A 15,423-nucleotide genomic window follows, 5' to 3' on the forward strand; every position below is an offset into this window, starting at 1 on the left:
TTTAGATCTTATGATCTGAAAATTCCTACTTATGTAGCTACTTAATAAAAAAAATACATATGCATGAAATAAAAAGTTCAAAGGTTCATAAACTCTTTGAAACCCATAAAAGCAGGAAGTGACGTCAAACGTGTTTTACCCTCTACCGGTACTAATCCTTTTCCGAGGAGTTTACCATTTCCCTTTACTTTGTTTCATCTTTTTATAAGTCATTGTGTATACAAGAAAGAGTGTAGTATGAATTAAAAATATGTTATTTTAATGTGTTTTTTCTGATACTAGGAAGCGACGAAAAGAAGAGCATTTACAAATAAATTAAAAATACTTGCGTCGTGTTTTAAACAGCATTTTTATCTCCTTCTAATGTGGTCAATACTGGTCAAGATGACAGAGAAGGTGACATCATTGACACACAGCTCGGTCACGCACCGACAGCAACAAAACACACTTCCTTCACATGGACAAGTTGAAACATTTCAACGTCGTGTCACTCAAACGCCATTTAAAAAAAATGTGTTTTTCATCTTTTCTAACATGTTGCCAACAAACAGCAGCTCTCAGGAGTAAACAGAAGACACTCACCGAAGAAACTCAAAGTGGCTTCAAATGGACGTGTTCGGCGGTGATGTCCCGGAGGAACGAAGACGCCTCGTCCTGTGAAAGTGTGTTGTTGCCGCGACGCCACATGAAGGAAGACGCGCTCTTTGTTGCGGGAAACAGCAGTTTTGACTCACACTGGCGGACAGGAACCCGATGTTCGCGTTTATTCAGCAGCGAGCGCGCTGATTGGTCAGCGCCACCACAACAGGAGGGGATACTCGTGTCTGATAGGTTGAAGCTCAAGCGGTGCGTTTGTAGACGTCCTAAAAAAGTCGGAATCTAATTTGATTAGCAAATGTTTCATTTGTTTCCCTCTTAAAAGTGAATTTAGTCAACTTTATTTATCTATTATCTATAGTTTTTTGTAGTAATTTATATAAAATATATATACATATATAATAATATCCATAGGTCAACTTATATGCAACTATAAACGCTTTGAATCTTGAGGCGCCCCCTGGACCAATGAGGAGATTATCCTTTAAGTTAGTTGTGGGTCTGCCCTTTGACCTCATTATTTCTTCTGAAAAATACAAGTCTTTTCTAAAGTTCATTATATTTCAAAGACGTTTTTATTTGTTCAGGCTTTTCCTTGATTTTCTGGAACTCCTGTTGTGTTATCAGTTTTATCTTGATCTTTAAAGTATATACTTTGAGTATTTTTTTGATTGTTTAAGCGCTTTGTGACCCTGGTCTGGAAAAGCGCTATACAAATAACAATTACTTACTATTCAAATAGTGTCATGTAGCGCCCCCTTGTGTCAATTTTCCGCAAGTACACTACTTAAAATACAAACAGGACACAAAAGACTGTTAGATTTTTATTTTATTTTATTTATGCTTAAAACAAACACACAAATGACAACAAACCGTCCACTAGAATCCAGTGGCGGATCAGTCCAGTTGTATTTTTAAAGTCAAGTTTTGGTAATTTGACCTCAAGTATTACAGCAATTGTGGACAGAAGTTATTAATGCTCGACAGGAAGACAAATCGATGAGTCAGCAGCTATCCTACGACAGTATCAAACGCATAGATGTGAGAAGAGAAAACTTCCATCAGAACCAAGACGTGGTTCTGTAACACGTGGACGGTCAGAGATAATACTGCAGGAAGTAATTATTAGAAATAAGCAAGATTTTTTTTTAAGACCAATGTTGCGTTTCTTTTCAATAAAGCATTGAAGTAAGAAATCTACAGTTTGTTTGTTTTTTTTACCCCCAAATGTAGCATTGAATCATCCTGCGTTTGTTAGAATACTTGTAAGCACCGATGCTTACATCACAGTTTAGGTTTCACAGAATAAAAAAAAAAGTGTCAAAATCTGTGTCAAACAAAGCTTAATTGCACATAAAAAAAATGAAAAAAAAGCAGAAAATGAACTTCAAGATAAAGGATATGCATATACATAAAATTACAAACACACAAAAATCGACATTCTTCACAACTACTGGAAACAATATACTGTACAATATATCTAGTATAAGAACTATTTTGCAAAATACATTTTTGTCTTTCATGTACACTTTATACTGTCCACGCAATTAATTGCAAAACGAAAGGCCCCTGAAGGCCACAAAAGTGCATGTTATTAGGTCAGTTGGAAGCCACTGGAAGGAAGAAGAGAAACCGACATGAGAGGGAAATGGATTAATATTCCGCGACGTGAAGGAAGGGGGGGGTCTAGTGTAGATTTATTTTACATGCATGACTGCAGATGTGACGTCACACATTCGCTGAAACAGGTGGTGTAGTTGATGAATCCTTCCAATGAATCCCAGCACCGTTACATTATCTTCAAGTAGTCGGTTCCACTCGGTGCAGACGGTCTCGAGTTGGTCTTCATTTTTTTTCTCCCTCTCAGGCGAAGAGCACTAACTGGGCGGCGAGCACCTCAGTGTGCACCAGAGAAACAAGGCAACTCCCAACACAAGCACATTGCCACCAGGCACTGGGTCATGAGCAGAATTCCATTCATTAGAAACCGGTTGGAGAGGTGGGGACAGACGGAGGATTGTATTTGACCCGAGCGTGAAGATGGTTTGGAACTGGGAAACTACTTCAGTCAATCCAGGAGAAAATTAGCAGAAAAACATGTTGTTTTTTTTTATAGCGTTACTTGCATTAGTCCGCCAGCATTACTTCTTCAGAACACTCTTAAGGCAGTTTTTTTTTCGTTTTTGAGGTACCATGTTCTAAGGTGCTCGACCTCTTCATGCCTCGCTCACTGTCCCCACTAATCCGCAAGTGCTAAGACCTGCAGCTCCATCTATCCGACATCACATCCAAATAAATAAAACGGCAGGTCTTGACGCTCATCTACGCCTTTTTTTTTTTTTGTGTCAGTAGCTTTACTTTGGTCTTCATGTTTGATTCTAACTGTTCTCACTCTGCCACGCTCCGTCAAGTCTCTGCACACGGGAATGACATGGGGATCGGCACCGGCTAACGGCCCAGAAGGTAAACCACGACTTCGTATGTGCACATCATGATTGCCGTGTTGGGGATTTGTCTGATCAGGTGTGTGGTCAGGCCTCGGTAAAGAGCCCGGTATCCCTCCTCCTTCGGCACCGTCAGTAATGTTCGGAAGAATGACTTGTACTTGGTGCCTTCTTCTCGTAGCCGTGTTCGGATCACCTCTGAAAGACAGACATTCTTGGATTATTGTCGGCTCTTAACTCTCAGGAAATACACATGATATTGCATTTTCAATTATATTGTATTGTATTATATTATATATACTAGTAAGAGACTGCAAAGCTCTTTATAATCACGCGATATACTTTAACAAAAGATGAACTTCAACAAGCTTCAACCCAAAGAATTGGGGGTGGCACTCATTACTGCACCCACTTTACTTATGGTGCCAACAAAACAGTGGATTCCCATGATGCCGTTTTACTAGCATTTGAAAATATCGTAATGGTGATTCATTTCACAAACTGTATTGATATTCGATTTTTCTTTACTTTAAAAATCAAATTTTGTTTTTAACCGCATTTTTTTTATGGATTACAGTTCAAGAAGTGTGTTTAAAATCAAATATGTAAAATTAATTAATCTTCCGCTGGATAGTGGAAGATATTGCATCCTAGCTGCAGCTAAAGAAACAATGAAATCCCGCGAGATCCCAAAGACGGCTGAGGACGAGAGGATACAGCCGACTCCAGCAGCTTCAAAAGCTGAAAACAGTACTGCTTTCGTCAATAGTAATGTGGTCTGTAAATTCAAGTCAAGTGCTCGGACAATACTACAAATATATCCTTGTTCCTACAGTATCACAATATATTGCATAATTCTTCTTCTTCTGTACCCTACACACGACAATACTGTATTTAAATCCTACGTTGCTCTATCAAAAGTGATGGAAAGCTGTGATTGGTTGGGATCAAGGGAGCTTTTCAGGTCATAGTTATAGAGTCAATTTAAAGCAAACGAAACATTTAATGTTGACTACTTTGCAGATTTAATGCGTGTGGGTTTCAGAACCCAACCCTGGCAATAAACGAGGGACCCCTGGATCGTGAGTGTAGACAGTAAGCGGTGTTGTGTCAAAGCTCACCGTGTGGGTAGGCGATGGTGGTGGCACACGTCTTAGAAGTAGCCGCCGCGAGCATCATCCCGACAAAGTCTGAGGCGTCCTTCACCGCCCCCTCGCCTTCATCCACGGCGGCGTGCGCCTTCGACTGACGCAGCCTTCGTTTGATGCTCTCGTAGATGACAAAATGGATGACTGTCTCGGAAATGCCGGCGTACGACGCGGACATGCCCCGGTAGAACCCGCGCAGGCCGTCCATCTGGTACACCCGCTGAACGCACTCGAAGGCGTTCATGCGCCTTTCACCTTTGTGCCTGAGGACGTTCGGAGAGTCATGACTCTGATCCGGGAAATAACGTTCAAAACAAAAGTGTTCACCTCGAGTCCAGCTGCATCCTGGTCTTGATCAGCCAGATAGGGTTGGTGGCTGTGATGGCCGTGAAGCCTGGAATATTCAGAAATACAGAATTTCAGAGACGTGTACTTCAACGTCACATTCAACATTTGACATTGTATCTGTCCTTTTTAAAAGACAGAGGACAGATCACTAGCTAAAGAAAACATACTTATATAGGTGGATATAACTATCTAAGTTTGTTTACATGGCTCCATCACACTGTGATGATTCTCAACTCTTCAACTCAGAGACACTAAGACGTGTCCAAGGATGATAAATGCAGATGAAGATTATTTTGAGTCCAATTCTTCCAAGACATCTTAAAGAAAACTAAATATACAGTACTATAAATGATATTATTGCATTATAAAGTGCTATGAATACACATGATCATTTAATGTTATAGTTGTTCCTGCTTAAAAGGGCCCAACTGTGCTTTTAACAAATCTCACGAGACTCTTCGTTAGCTTCAAGTTTAATTAAAAGAACTAGTTATTGCAAAGCCATATCAATCCCATGATCCTTTGCGAGAGTTACCCGCTAAGGTAGCCTCATATTCCAAACTAAAATATTGGTAAATGCATGAATATCCTCATTTTATATTGTAATTAGATGAAGTTTAATCTCCAAGTAGATGGTTTAAACACGGTTAATAACTATTCAAACAGGCACAACGGGTCCTTTTTGAAGATATTTTCAACATAAGGTAATGTAAGGTAAGGTAAAACTTTATTGATCCCTCAGGAGGTCTCCTTCTGGAAATTGTTATACATTAAACGTATAGTAGAAAAATTGTGACGCTAAAATGTATTCGCTAAATGGATTTATAGAAATAATTGAAACATTAGATCGATTGATCACATCAACAAGCTACAAGTACAAATAAATATATTCATACATTTATAATGGTTTTCTGACCATTATAGAAGTTTAAAATGTTATTTAGTAGCGTGTTAGTTTACAAACAGAGCCTCTTGTGCAATGACATCACATGACGGCCCAAGACTCGTGGCGATTGTTTAGAGGAGACGATGAAGAGATGTTCATCACATGTAAAGCGTCAGTGCGACACAAAGCCCTACATGAAGGTGTAGAGAGTTGGACACAAGGAGGAGAAGAAGATGAAGAAGAAGAAGAGTAGCATCTATAGCGTGTACTCACGAAGGAGGGGCAAAGCTCCTCCAGTTCCTCCCCGCTGCAGCTAGTAGCCTGCAGATTTTTTTTGAGGGGGGGAGGTTTCAGACGGCGGGGGTTGTCCCACCCAATCACGCAGGGGTGAAGGCTTTACAGTAAAGCCCTAAAATAGACACAGGCTTTTCTGTACCACAGTCACACACAAGCATCAGTCACACCCACCCCACCCTCCGTACAGGTCCGACATGAGACCCTGACCAGCCCTCCCCTTCATCTTGAGAGAGATAAAGAATTGTTGGGCAAACTCTTGAACTACAAACAGAAAAAAAATGACCTTAAAAGTGAAGCGTAAACAATCATTAGTTTTACCTAAATCAATGGTGGGGGGACAAGTGGAGGGTGTTGGAGAAAAACATGAATAATGGTCGTAAAATCATATTAATTTTTGGTTGTTTTTAGTATTTAAATAGTTCCAACAGATTTTCAATCTCTGGTTCAACGGTCTTTCTAGCTCTAGAAGACAAATATCTTACAAATCTGTAACGCTTCTGGTCCAGTGACAGGGTTAAGTTAGGAATGTATTAACCAACGTGTTGATGGAACAACTCACGTGACGGAGGGCGCACTCACACTAGCATGTTAGCACTGCGTTGCTAAATCCACTATTTGGTTTTCAAGTGCATCTAAATGTTTCTGCCGTTTGCCCTCCGCGCTCAGGATACCCTGTTTTACAAACATGGTTTTTCACTCATAAAAGGTGCAGGTCTCAGTCATGTGACAATGTTTGCATCATTATGTTGTCTAAACTAAAGAGGTAATAATTGACAAATGACACTTTAACTTGAATGCGAGTCTTATCACAATAATTAGCTTAAGCCATGGGGACTTAATTGTGAATGGAGCCAAAATCCCGAAAGAAAATGAATGAAAATGTATTTTGAATAATTGTAATTCTATTATCTAGTATCACATTAATTTGTTTTCACTGCTAACCCCAAGTTAAACTTTAATTTAGTGTTTATCTTCTATTGAACCAGTTTTGTTCTAATACTTAATATATTTAATAACCACAAATACCTACATTCTAGTAAACTTATTTCATGTCAAGCCTTTTGTTTTTAATTATTTATAAGAGATACAAGTTAAAATATATTTCAAACTTCTAAACAACCTTTTGCATCTATTATTTATAACTGAATTGCGGAACCTTATCTAACCATAAACAAACAAAAATGTAACAATAAGTCTTCAAAAGGAGGTCAGTCGATCAGGACGTGTCATGACATGACGCAGCAAAGATGGGAAAACTCTCAAGGGAGTCTCAATGAAAGTGTTAAGACTTGTTCTAGACGAGTCACATGTCATCTTGTAAACACGTAAGTGTTACTATGAAAAAGGCTGAGTATACTTATTCGATGGTTGAAATGGGAAAGGGCAAATTTTAAGGAGATTCAACTATATTTTAGATGTTATTGCAAACACCAATTGTCCTGATTTAAGGACTACCTTCAAACACATGAAGGTAATACCATACTCTTCTCTATTGTTGTTATTTCTATCGATAAAACCATCTTAAGGTTCTCAAAAGATACTCGTTTGAATGTGTAAATGATTCACCATCTCTAGTGTGAGTTTGCCCAGACACATCAGGTGGGGATGACTATTAAAAATACTAGACAGCAACAATATCCACTAAACAAAAGAGATGTTTCTAAAACTACAAACCAGCGTTGCGACAAGCAACATTCTTATTGCAGCAACAAAAAGAAACATCACCAGTGTAATGAAATGGGGTGCTACCTGACGCGTCCGCCCGAGTGCCAGGGGCCCCGGTCGACCATTGTGGGCCACGCTCTCTCCTCTATACACACAGAGCAAAGGAGGGGGCCCAGACCACACTGTTTGAGTAACAACTGGGATGTGAAGCAATTTAAACATCCTCTAAGAAGGTTTTTTAACTTCAAAATGCATAGAAAAAAAGTGGGAAAACAATGGGACTAGAGTAAGAGGAAAGCACAACCTAAACTTTGAGGACCAGAAAATGCAGGTTGCAAAGCAAGTAGAAACCTAGTCAACACAAAACATTTTAGTTCAAACACCAAACACCAGTTTAGTATTATTAATAGAAGTGAAAGAACTCAATTTAGTTCTTTACGACTTAAAATTAAATAGAAAATGTTAGTGTTTTTATTAAAGGTTATACGTAAGAACTAAAATCTATCAAGATCCTTAAGAGTCTTAAATTGTGCTTTCTATTGAATTCCTGACCAAAAAGAATGAATTTAACTTTAGCATTCTTTGACTGTTCTTGATGTCAAACTGACTACGAGTCTCATTTTAAGAAACATCCAGTTACCAGGCGTTTAGCAAGCAGGCAGAGAAATTAATGGCAGAAGAACGAGTCCAGAGATAAACACACTCGACAGACAGACGATGGGACGAGGCTTCGTTACCTGCCATCCCCGCAGACAGCATGTGGACCTGCGTGGAGTCGGGCTCCAGCACCGCATTCAGTTTCTCTTTGGCTGTAGAATAGGCAGCAAAGTAGATCGCCCTTCGGAGGTAATGACAGTCGTGTTAAAAGTGAAAACAATGGGATGATTGAGACATACTTTTCAAGGTGGGAAAGGGGAATAAAACAAAAACATGGTCGGCAGGTTATACAGTTTGCTTTGGTCTGTGTCACTTCAACATTAAGTTTGGAACTAAAAAAAATAAACAAGATACTGTGAGAATACTATACTAGGCTTGAATCTATCTACAGCAGAAACTAATCATTTCTAACTGGGCCTCAGATTACACCTTTATGATTAACCAGACACACACCTTTTTGTTTAGATCGCTCAAAGTCTGAACCCACATCTCAGTCGTGCAGCATACGCTATACAAATAAAAGTGACTAAATCCCAAAACCACTGAACGTTAGCTGAAAACATATTAAAATGTACCCCACCACAAAGAAAATAAATGTATCTTTTACATGTTTTGTTATACAATATAGCTGAAATATCAGTTTTCACATATTAATGTGCAAAAAGGCACTTAAAAACTATTAATGCCCAAAACCTGAATATAGTTTTGACAGATGCATACTATGTAAAATGTTATTCGTTTTCTATCGACAGAGAAGCTAAACTTTTTAGTTATAGAAAAAAAAAAAGTCTGTCAAATCACTTATAAGCCCATTTAAACATTCTTCTTTTAGATTCAATAAATTTGAGGTTTTGACAAAGATTGAAAATTGACACAATTCTGTGTGTAACAATCCATGGTACATTCCAATCATGACAACATAAGGCAGGATGTTATTTCCCACCAATTCAAATGGTTTGCGAAAAGGAAGCCATTTTCACCGTCATTGCGATTAAGTTAATGCTTAGATTGTCTCAGGGTCAAGGTAACCCAGTTTGTTCCAAACCAAATCGGATGTGGTAGTATGAACGACCCCCACGACTGCGGGTCACAGGGGTTAAATAGTAAACAACATTGTGTTAAGTAGGAAACACACAATTTAACTTGAATCATTTGTTTGCCGTTCCTTACAAAAATTGAATTTAGAATAGAAAAAAATGAACCAAGTGACCCTGCCACGACTATGAAGCCATTATCTTTTGATCCGCACGTGAGACAGATGAAAGTGAGTGTTTGTGTATATAAAGTAGCATGGTGATCCATTTTAAATATTTGTGTCACCAATAGCTGCCAAGTGAACCATGCCCCCATTGGAATCAAAACAGTTTTAACTTCCAGCTCCAGCATGCCACTGTGAGGAAAAACACTGGAGCGTCCCAGTGACACGTGCAGATAAGATCATGTCATATCATTTCTGATCAGCACGTGAGCCTCGGGAAAGTGTCAGTGAGTGGGAAGCAGTACGATAGCAGATTCACCATCTAAAATGTCCGTCTCGCCAAAAGCCTTTACCCTTGCGTTAGCTCAGGCACGAAAACGAATGCGTTTGAGGTATCCATTGTGTTGCCTTTGGGTAAAGGTGAATCGCGTTCGTTTTTGGGCTTTTGGGTCACCTTGACGATGAGATTACGCAAGGTTTAGAAAAAAAAAGAAAATCAGTGGCACCTATCAGTGACAGGCTTCACATGCAAGTAAAAAGGAAACATAATTTCAATAAACTAGTGACAGTGCTGAACCCCTTAAATTATTTATAGCAGGGTTTCAGATGATTCTGGCATGAAATATGATACTGTTCCACACGGGAAGGACTGGGAGATGCAACAGTACTAGAATATAATTTAAGATTTTGTTGTTTTTGTGTTTAAAAGCAACAATAAAACTAATATAATACAAGAGTTAAAAAACCGGCTTGAAATACAATGAAGGCCAAATGTTAAGCTTTAAGCTGTTCCAAAACCCCCATCACTTGAGTAATTAGCAATGACCCAAAAAAGACAATAAGAGGTAAACAATTTCAGTCACAAGATGTTGGTAAACAATGTACTGTGTTGTTATGAACAAGAGTCACATGGCCGTGGCGTCACCGTGGGCTTCTGTCCACTTCTGTTTCGTCCAGACGACGGTGGACTGAGTTCATGTTGTTACGTAACCATAACCATGCTGGAGCAGAATTAATCTGCTCATTACTGAAGGGATTTAAACTGTGAGGGACCCAACGGCTTCAGCGGACATTTTCATAAGTAAATATATCCCAGAGAAAATGCACACTCAGCGGTGATGAAGGAAATGAGTCGCGTAGATGTGTGGACACCATGAGCTTGATATGTCGTAATACTCTATAATAATATTTACAGCAGTGACAGCAAGAAACACATACCTGGATGGTGCCACGCCTACAAGGTTGGGCCCCAGTCCTCTGAAGAGTGAACGTGGACCCTCTCGCTCCAGGATTAACCTTCAGAAGCAACAAAAAAACCATTAGATCCTCACGTGTTTTGCTTTTTCATTCGATTTAAGCAGGAAATCCCAGTAACTTACATACCGATTCAATGGTTAGCAGACTTTACTATTTAACTAAAAAAGGTTAAGATTGTTTTGACCTTTACAGCCTCAAAAAAGTGCTGTTTCAGGTTTTAATTGAACAGTCATTGTGTCACCGCCCACTTCAAAGTGTTTTCCAAGAAGCTTCTCAATACTGTAACTGTAAAATAAAGGCCAAAAATAGCCATGTTGTCAACACAATTCAAAGCAAGGAAGATGGGAATGGGAAAATAAATGACTAGATATAAAATGAACATTAACGTGTAGCAAAATAAATAAAAAGTCAGGTCCTCATGACCTGCTACTGTTTATAATGCTAATGTTGCTTGCACAGTCAATGTTCATGAGATCAAATGGAACAAATCATATTTGGTACGTCCCATTTTACCAAGTTTGGAGACCTGAATTTAGCTTCTTTAATATCCATTAAGTAAATAAATAGGTTGTACTGTTTAAACAGTCGTTCTCCTCACTTGAGACAATGCAGGGGTCCGGGCGGAGCCATGCGGGCGACACTTGCTCCATTTACAGTGCTGAGCTGGACTTCAGAGATGTAGAGCGTGATCGAGGAGGATTGCAGCCTGGTCTTCACCACTTCCAGAGGACAAGTTAATATTGCACCAACTGTTCCTCCACATCTATGAACAGATAAGCGGTTGGGGGGGACGAGAAACAGAAGTCACGTGCCATGACAAACAAACAGTTTGAGATCAAGCATGTCAGACATCTATTTAAATCCTGTTTGACATTTTAACAAATCGAAAAATAAACACCGTTAACATCTCGGCACGTGTCGACACACCTCTCTTTCATTTACACAAACACGATACTTAACTTAAAACTTAAAATCTCTGGTCACGTGAAAAACTGCGTCAAACTAGACTAGACGTGAGCGAAACGCAACCCAGGGGCCCTTATGTGGCCCTCATGTTGTCAGAGTAGAACAGATTATTTTGTATTTCTTATTGAATTACTTAAGTTTTTGGTATTTTTTGTGTATATACCATGACCTTCAAGCTGATTTGAGTGAATATTGAGAGCTTATTTAGAAAAACAAGTAATTGTATACCTTTCTTTTTCATAAAATGTTTCTAAATCTGATGTTGTTGATGGCCAGACGCTTGATACCGTCCAGCAGCAGGGGCTATATTTGCTTTTCAAGGACCAACCCACATTCATGCATACAGACAGCAGTGACCCTTGCCCTACATTCGAGTCTTGCAGCCAGTGACTGGGACTTATCATTGAAATCGGGTTTCAGCATCATATTATTTAAATACATGGGGTGAGGTGAGGTGTGAACTTAAGAGACGGGGATTCTTCAATACACATCTTGAATTTCAAAACACTAATAAACAAACAAAAAAAAATGAACGTTAAGGTCACAACAAAACGGGTTTCTTCATGTTGACATGTTTTATATACCAACAAGAGCTAAAGTACACGTGTTTTATTTTAGGAAGTAGACGATGAATGCGTCTTTGTTGTAAGGCATCACAACATCAAGCTAGTCAGTAAAACCTACGGTGAAACCGGAAAAACAACACTACAAAGTAAAAGCGTGCACGTATTTCATCATCGTAAACCCCCAAAATAATACTTTTGTTTTGCTAAATATACATATCGAAAGCTATTTTAGGATTCATTTTAATAAACAAACACGTTTTAATCGCGTTGTTGGAAAAGCGAGAGCTAACAGGAAGTAGCCACGCTACAGTGAGTTTTTAACAAAATAAATAAATAAATAAATAAATAAATGTCACTGAACTTACCCTCCTGCAAACAAATGAACCAATGTGTCCCTTTGGCTCATTCTTTAGCATATGCTCTGTCGAGGGAGCACCTCGGGGGGGTCGCTGGTTCGGACGCGGGGGGCTTGTGGTCCCGGCGAGTCTCTCCTTCAGTCGGGGATGTAAAAACGTCGTTGCGACAGTAAAGGCCGACGGTTAGTCTTCTCACGCAGCGGCGAGCGTCGTCGTCTTTTTTCCCTTTTCGACACGGCGGCTCCGACGGACGCACAGGTCGACAGGCGAGTCAAGAGTTCCCAGGTCCACGTGAAGCAGGCGTTAAATGTGTCAGAGTCACTGACATGCCTGAGCTCCGTCCTCGGCTTTCATCGCTGCAGCAAGAAGAAGGAGGTTCTGAGCGTAGTATTGACTGCACGCCCATAGGCTGCTGAAGGAGCTCCGTGATTGGGTCGCTTGCGTCGGTGACGTCACGCGATCGCGCACTGTTCACATGCTCAGAATGGAGTTAATGAAAAGATAACTTTTTTTTTTAGTTTTCACGGGACTGGACATTCTGGGCAGATTATATATTTTAATTACGTTTTTTTTTTTTTAAAGGTGGTTTCACGTGTCGTGAGATACTGGTTAACGATCAGAGAAATTTACAAACATGTGCAGTTTATAATATTATTTCTTATTATTTTTCTTTGATCTATGTTCTTTATCTTTATCTTTAGACTTAGATTGTATCATCTTCTCTTTATTTCTCTTTTTTCTTGTTCTTATTTTATTTTTGATTTATTTTTTATGAAAAATTGCTGTATTTTCTGTGGCTATTGGAAAAAAAACAATTTCATCTCTGTAGATTATTTACTGTGTGTTCTCTCCATCACCCCAAAAAAATAGACTATGGTTCATATTTTTTTGCATTGCTCAAATTTCATTAATGAGCAACAGTTTGGGGGTTGAGTACTGAGCCCTGGGGTACACCAAACCCCCATTTTGTAAAGGTAAGTAATATATGAAAGCAAATAAACATCACATGAAGCTTTGGAACGATCTTCCTCTCTCTCCGCGCTTGATGGATCTACTGACTCCTTCATGAAACATCTGGAGACATTTTTATTTGTGCAGTTTTTTTCCTTGATTTTCTGGAACTCCTGTGTTTTTCCCCCTTTTTTCGTGACCTTTTAAGTATATATTTTAGTGAGTATTGGTTTGATTGTTTAAGCGCTTTGTGACCCTGGTCTGGAAAAGCGCTCTACAAATATAAATTACTTACTTACTTAAATTTCATCTCTGTAGATTATTTCCTGTGTGTTCTCTCTATCACCAAAGAAAAATAGACTATGGTTCATATTTTTTGTATTGCTCAAATTTCATTAATGAGCAACAGTTTGGGGGTTGAGTACTGAGCCCTGGGGTACCACAAACCCCCATTTTGTAAAGGTAAGTAATATAAGAAAGCAAATAAACATTACATGACTGAATATAAATAAAGTATTGCTAGCTTTTTTGCTTTTTCATGCAACTCATGGTTGGATCTCGTGCCAGAAATTCATTCATTCCTTTTAAATCAGTTTCACTTTGCAAACTAAGTCACAGAACCAGTTAAGTTGGACAGCATTACCTTAGACTCCACCTGACTATGAGATCACGTGTACAAAGTTATCATATTTGCTTTATATTTTTTCAACCTTTACATAACTCAGACAAAAACGTTGTTATATGCAGTTTCAAAAGCTCTACTAATAAAAAGTCAGCTGGTTTAGTAGAATCAGATGTAGAATTTAGGAAATTACCCTTTTTTTTATTTGGAGCCAATGACTAACAGAAGCATATTAATTAGAGCCACTACAGATATATTGATCGATTTACAAGAAGAAGACATAATTGCATTCACAAGGTTCGTACCTCACTGGCTGATACTACACATGGCAACGTAGAATGATATAACACTGCACTGTGGGAATTATTGAAAATGTGATTTGGGGAACAAATCTAAACCAGATCTGGTCAACCTGCCAGCCTCTGTAGTTGATTCAATAACACGGCTGAATGGAAGTGGCTTTGTAATTAGGAACATAGTAGGACAAGTTGAAATCATGTGCGCGCTGTCACTGCACGCATTTGTCAAGTCTAAACTAATAATGGCGTGCTCCGAGTTAGAGCGGTTATGCTGGTCTCATGACAGAGAAACGCCTGCTACTAGTTTGAGCAAGTTAGACGCCAACGTTGAGCCAAAAGGTGAACACGGTCATAGTGGAATGCATTGTTAGCTGATTATAATATCTTTTACAGTGTATTTATCAAGTCAAGCATTTATTTGTGTGTGTTAAAGGTTGAAACGTACTCTACACTTTTGTGTCCCTGTTATTGAAATTAATACTATTCATTTGTACTGACAGTTGAGAGGAAGTCCATGTTGTTTTGTGTTGTAGACCAGTGGTCCCCAACCACCAGACCGTGGACCAGTATCGATCCGCAAGACATTTGTTACTCAAATCACATCAAATACATGAATAGATTTATTTTTAGCCAGGATTTTCTCCAAGAGAAGAGAAAGCAGCCATTATGGTGAGAGGTTTTCTAATGCACTCAGCATTTGCTTTTTGCAGGTCGTGCAATTTTATTTTTAAATCTTAAAGTAAGGTCTTGGACGATAATCCCAACATGCAATCAGTCTGCGGTGCAGAAAAGGTTAAGGACCACTGTTTTAGTCCACTTCTTCGTGGTAATGTCCTGGTCTTGGAAATCTATCGGTTCTATCTGGTTTCTTTCTGTGTCGTCCAGTCTCAGGATGCAAGTGTTCCTGAAGAATACCTTCAGTCCATTCCACAGAGATCTTTTGATAGCAGAATGTCGTCAAAGTCAATACCAATATTATTCTGATATTCTTTAACTCAAGCATTTTATTTTCTATATAATGTGTATAAAATGTTATTTTAAATTGTTAGTCATAATTGTTAAGAGCTTCGACTCAGCTTAGCTTGGTCTTGACATACTCTAGTCCTGAGAGTGTCTTGACTATAGGTTTAGGTCGAAAGCTGGTTTGATTTAGACAAAACCTCATT

At 39.0% G+C, this 15,423-nt stretch overlaps 2 protein-coding genes across 2 annotated transcripts in view; both read right to left on the bottom strand.

Annotated features, from left to right (window-relative positions):
• The window catches only part of LOC148063503 (SPRY domain-containing SOCS box protein 4-like), a 50,326-nt gene extending 49,602 nt beyond the window's left edge, over window positions 1-724 (bottom strand). Inside the window, exon 1 of the mRNA XM_087811711.1 lies at window positions 583-724. The gene's annotated coding sequence lies outside the window, so the exon portion shown is untranslated. The remainder of the gene's footprint in view (window positions 1-582) is intronic.
• A 689-nt stretch (window positions 725-1,413) lies between these two features.
• LOC148063504 (solute carrier family 25 member 36-A-like) lies at window positions 1,414-12,819 on the bottom strand. The gene is made up of 7 exons (XM_087810964.1): window positions 12,395-12,819; window positions 11,096-11,260; window positions 10,459-10,536; window positions 8,123-8,223; window positions 4,517-4,583; window positions 4,163-4,452; window positions 1,414-3,239 (listed from the first exon to the last, which is right to left on the bottom strand). The coding sequence occupies exons 1-7, from the start codon at window positions 12,433-12,435 to the stop codon at window positions 3,046-3,048; spliced, it is 936 nt and encodes a 311-aa protein (XP_087667090.1). The 5' UTR covers window positions 12,436-12,819; the 3' UTR covers window positions 1,414-3,045.
• Window positions 12,820-15,423: the final 2,604 nt, after the last annotated feature.

This window comes from Callionymus lyra, chromosome 16 (assembly GCF_982586985.1).
Source record: "Callionymus lyra chromosome 16, fCalLyr1.hap1.1, whole genome shotgun sequence".
Taxonomy (NCBI): domain Eukaryota; kingdom Metazoa; phylum Chordata; class Actinopteri; order Syngnathiformes; family Callionymidae; genus Callionymus; species Callionymus lyra.

Excerpts from the sequence above, each read along its gene's own strand:
- LOC148063504 (XM_087810964.1), bottom strand. The coding sequence starts at position 12,435 with ATGAGCCAAAGGGACACATTGGTTCATTTGTTTGCAGGAGG. Across the intron at positions 8,224-10,458 it reads GTAGGCGTGGCACCATCCAG|GGCGATCTACTTTGCTGCCT; the intron begins GTATGTGTTTCT and ends TTACCTCCGAAG. Across the intron at positions 4,584-8,122 it reads GCTGTCTGCGGGGATGGCAG|GCTTCACGGCCATCACAGCC; the intron begins GTAACGAAGCCT and ends TGAATATTCCAG.